The following is a 5,263-nucleotide window of genomic DNA, read 5'->3' on the forward strand; positions in this document are numbered from 1 at the left end:
AGTTTGACGTTTAATTTCAGAATTCAGTACTTTTGCATTTATTTATTTTTGAGAGATGCACCCCTTTTCCAATATTTCCCTCCCAATGAGAGACAGCCTAATAATGGTTTGCCTGTGTCTGTGTTAATAGAACTCTTATTCTCATTCTTAATTAATGGGGGGGGAGGAGGGGGGGGGAACAAAACAAGTATTTTGGGGGAGTCAGGAACTGAAAAAAAAAAGTTATAATAATAATAATTTTCAAAAAATCAAATATTTGCATAGTCCTTTTGGCCATGATTGAATGATGCCATGCCTTCCTAGGAGGCATAATAAGACAGAACAGATTACCTTTGAGGTGAGTTTAGTGTTCTTTGGTAAACGTGCATTACTGGTTGAGAACAGCTTTCCCAAGGCTGAACAGAGCTGGGTGGGATCAGAGCTTAGGAGTAATGTCCTCCAGTCACATAGATCCCCAGCTCTATCTTCAGCAGCCCACTGACAGCCGCCGGCAAACCAAATCCCCCAAATGAGACAGTACAGGATGCTCCTTCAAATATCTCCTTGATGCCAAGAATGTTTCTATGGTAATTCTGCATACAAAATTACAGGCTTGTGCTGTGTAAGAGGCTGTGCAAGGGCCCAAGGAGATGAATAAGCCTATCTAAGGTTGTGCATACCCAGGGGGCTTCCATTATTTTGGGTGCAAGGAAATACAAAGATGGAATAATAACAATGTTGTGCTGCACTTCAATTGTTAAATTACTTCAATACCTTGCTCACAGATGTGCGCAAGTGAATCTAATCAAGCAACTCCTCTAAGACAGCAAAGATTATTTTGAGAGATTATTCCTTTTTCTACTACAGAAAAAGAAGTGCCACCCGTTGGGGATCATTTGTATGTAGGTGCATGTGTGTGCACACAAACACAGACACTTTCCCTCTTTGAGCACACAAAAAAGCCAAGAGGAAAAAAAAATCCCATATATAGAACACTATTCTGAGAAAGATGGGACTTCTAGTAACAGACTTGCCTTTTCATGCAAAAAAAAACAACCCAAAACCAAAACAAAACAAATCCATGCCAAAAACTTGTTTGATTGCTCATATACTTAATCTACTTGCACATTTGTAACAAAGAACAACAGGGTAAAAGAAAAGTTGGCATCATCAGAAATGGGTATCTGAAGAAAAAAAAGAAAAGAAAAAAAAGATTTTTCTATGCTACTCTAAGGCCCAGAAAGGGGAGCTTTTCAAGCTCTTCTTACATAATTTTTGCTTCAGACTCTAAGACATTCAACAATTCAATTTGCTGTTTGATAATAGGGACCAGACTGGCTTTTTAATGCATGAAAAGAAGTTGCATCTTTTTTCCTTTATTTTTCTCTATGTTTGTTTGTTACTTACTGACATCAAATTTCCTGCAGGCATCCTACCTTAGCAACTGAAGAAACTGCTCTAGGGTTTTCCAGGCATCTAATACACCTGGATAAAAAGTGCTAATTGTCACCAACTTCCATTAAATGACAGCAGTAAGGCACAAAATGTGCTTGATTTGCAGACACTAGTGCCACTGGGAGTTAGCAGCAGATTAATAATTGTGCAGACCTCGAACATTCCCCTGGCACTGACAGTCTGGGCTTCCAGCATAATGCCAGATTATGAGGCCTTTGTTTTTAGCTTGCCTTTCTAATGAGGCTCAGGCAATTGCAGTTTCTCTGTACATGCGTTTGACTCTTCTACCTCCCTGAAAGATTTCTGGACAATATGAATACTTTTTTTTTTTTTCTTTTTGGTGGGAGGGTAGAGATCACAAACATGCAATAGCTTTAGCAGTTTTCTAAAAAGCAGGCAGCTCGGTGGACATCATCAAGCCTGAGTTTAAGTGCTCCTAATATCCTGAAGAGAACTGAACCCTAATTTTGCTCATTTTATTACCACTAGATGTCCAAGGGAGATGTGTTGTATCACACGCTTAGCAGGCAGCAACTCTGGCATCAAATCACCTTTACTGATCATGTCAGACTATGTTCTCAGGTTTTGTTTTTTTTTTTTTTTTTTGGTTTTGTTTTGTTGTTGTTTTTTTTTCTCTATTTCATGTCATACATGGGCTTGAAGCCTTGAGTGCACATCAAGCATTTCCTTATTGCAGATATAATCTTATTCCAGCTCCCTGCAGACAAATTCAGGGGCCCATGCTTTGCCTTTCCCTTTCTTCTTGCTCTGCTGTTGCCATTTCCTCTCTGCTCTCATCACATGTGGGCACGTTCTCTTGGCTCAGAAGAAACCATCTCACGGCATGCAAGCTTACTGACGTCTCCAGTGGCATTACAAAGCTCATTTCTGCATGCAGCAACACGATTACGGAGAAGGAGAGGGCAAGGTTGAACGAATGTGTTTTAACACTTCTTTCTTGGTATTTATGACCATGCCATAGCATTCCTGTAACCTGGCCTGCTGCTGCTCCAGCTGCTTGTGCAAGCTCCTGATTGAACGCAACAGCACGAGTCTTCGGTACATTGCTAGCTGGAGTCGGTACTTCTCCTTTTCCTCCTTTTTCTTGCTTTCTAGGGTCTCCATTACTGTTGTGGTCTTCATCCAGATGGCCGAGCTCAGACTGCAAGGGCTGCCCTCAATGCAGCTCTCCACAGGCCACACACTATCAGCAGGCACGTGGCAGCACCTGAGGTTGTTCACCAATAGGGCCACGACTGCCCTGGGGGGCTCACCAGCCTCCTCAGGCACTCCAGGGACACATGATGCTTCTGAATCTTGGTCACAGCTACAGTAGATGCCTTCAGAGCACGGTGAGGCAAGGCCCCCAGCCTTGGGTTTACAGACTGTTGTAGAGCAGGATGAGCCTCCTGCTGACGCACTGACAGCCATCAGGTGGTGCTTGGCCAAGGCAGAAGCCTTGCTCTGTACATGGCTGCCATTGATGACCACTGATGGTCCAGCAAGTGCTTTTGCTTGGACCACAGCCTTGCTAGAGAGGACAGACAGTCTTTCTGGCAACTCTGAGCCTCTGTTGCCTTCACTAAGGCTGTCGTAACAATCAGGGAATGCTGTTTCAGCATCGTGAAATGGGTCTTCATCACAGCTTTTCTGGGTCTCCGCTTCATCTCTTGTTACTGCACATGTTTCCTCAGCCATTTATTGCATGAGCTACAGAAACTTTCTGCGGACAGAGTGGAAGCATGAGGATATCATTTCCACATACACAGAGGCACACACACAGCAGACCTATGCAGGGTGACATTTGAAGAAAGAATCTCTCCTTGTATTTAACCAATGGACCTATTAATTTTCTAATAAAGCACAACCCTTGGGTCACTTCAGGCCATTTCTTGTGATTTGCATTGGATGTTCTTCGAGACACAACATTAATCCAATAATAATTAAAATGATAAACTGTACTATTAACATTCTCAAATCTTTAAAGCAAAGTGATCTATCCCTGCAGCACTGGCTTTGCTGACTAATTAAACAGAATACAGTTGTAAATGGCTATTGTAAGCACTTCTCCCATTTAAGAACACAGCTCTAGCAAGTGTAGTTCGTAGAGACGGGTGAGTTATCAGGATTGATCTGCCCTAAAGAGGTGGATGTACCACAAACAGCAGGTTTCATTTAAATGCCCTCTCTGAGATTAATCAGACTGCTAGCAGTTTGTTTACAAGGTTGCCTTTCTCCCTCCTACTAACTCTATCAGCAGAGCGATAATAGTACTATGCTAGCCATAGACAGGAAAAAAAGAATACTTACCGAGGTTAGTGGGGGAAAGAAAAAGAGTTAAAGTGCATTGTGTCTGCGCATCATGTTTTCCCGAATATGAGTCAGCAAAAACTGGAACAGAAACATCACTGTGAAGAAGCAGGAGCAGCAATAGCACTACTCTGTTTCACCCAGCAACAACAGAGTGAATCCCAATCACTGAGAAGTAAAGGGCTGACTTCACCCCGCCTGCCCCTCCCCCCTTCCTTATTAAGAGAATATTCTTCCCTAGTGTTGAGCTTTTATGTCATATTTGAGTACCAAAATGAAAACTGGGATTGGATGACATTATTTTTCAACCACGGATCCAAACACACCTAATTTACTCAATATACGGGGATGATACAAATGGCTCATCCTGTCTCTGTCAATCAGCAAGGAGCAAATACAGCTCCCAGAAGAGTGCAGGACATTCTGGACTCCAATGCATACATGTTTTTCTTCAGAGAAAACAAGCTTAGATAAACTTTAGATGCATGAACCAAGATGAAACAAGCTTTTGGCACCAAATAAACGGTAAGCATAAAGGCAGCTAGAAGCTGTACATTTAAGTGTTTAATACACACTTATATTTAATTATGGTGACCTAATCTTTCAGAAAATAAAATAGTGCAGCCAACTTAAATATCTAATAGAACAGTAAACTTCATCTGCACCTTTGATGTTTAGAAAAGCTATCTTCAGCATCTTCCCCCACTTGTAAGGAACAAAATTCAAAAAATATCTATCTGCATCTACTTCTGTGAATCTGCCACAGGGCTTATGTTGCCCTGAGGCTTTCTCTACTTTATTCTCTTAATATGAATAAAAGAAAGAACCAACCCAAAATATTTCCTAGAATCTTCCTGGAGCTGGAAAGAATGAGGGTAGATTCTATCTCCACTTCTGTATACAATACAACAGAGATAATTTTTCAGTTATTTATTTTTTTTAATGCTTCATCTGACTATCTCTCTCTAATTAATCTGTTAAATGAGATATAATTCCAAGGGTGGAACATCTGAACTCCAGCTAACACAGATCTATACACCAAAGTCTACTTGAACACTGTTTTCTTGTGTGTTCTAAAAAATATTTTGCACTGAATCGATGAAATAACTAATTCTACTGTGTTTATGCGCCAAATTATGCTGCAACTAGACTATGAAGAAATTAACATACTGTGAGTAAGTAAACTTTGTAAGGCTGTATTTTACTAATTTCCATTTGTATGAATCAGAAGTTAGGGTAATTGACAAGCACAGAACTCAGATACCAGGAGTTTTACTCCAAGAAGGATCATTCGAATACAGCATTGTGCATAAGCCTAGTTTTTGGCTGCTCTCTCTCCAAAACGCTGCAGGTATGTCTTACCATAGAACCATAGACTCCATAGAGTTGGACTAGATGACCTTTAAAGGTGTCTTCCAACTCCCCTGCAATGAACAAGGACATTTACAGCTAGATCAGATCGCCCAGAGCCTAGTCCAGCTGGGCCTTGAATGCCTCCAGGAATGGAGCATCCACCACC

General features: G+C 41.2%; 1 protein-coding gene across 1 annotated transcript; it reads right to left on the reverse strand.

Annotated features, from left to right (window-relative positions):
* Window positions 1-2,261: 2,261 nt before the first annotated feature.
* Window positions 2,262-3,810, reverse strand: LOC122168487. Its single transcript, XM_042833854.1, has 2 exons — window positions 3,745-3,810; window positions 2,262-3,157 (listed from the first exon to the last, which is right to left on the reverse strand). The coding sequence occupies exon 2, from the start codon at window positions 3,130-3,132 to the stop codon at window positions 2,341-2,343; it is 792 nt and encodes a 263-aa protein (XP_042689788.1). The 5' UTR covers window positions 3,133-3,157; window positions 3,745-3,810; the 3' UTR covers window positions 2,262-2,340.
* Between the last annotated feature and the right edge of the window lie 1,453 nt (window positions 3,811-5,263).

Source organism: Centrocercus urophasianus, unplaced genomic scaffold (genome assembly GCF_019232065.1).
Source record: "Centrocercus urophasianus isolate 14NV4802_14NV808 unplaced genomic scaffold, USGS_Curo_1.0 seq_11, whole genome shotgun sequence".
NCBI classification, from domain to species: Eukaryota; Metazoa; Chordata; class Aves; order Galliformes; family Phasianidae; genus Centrocercus; species Centrocercus urophasianus.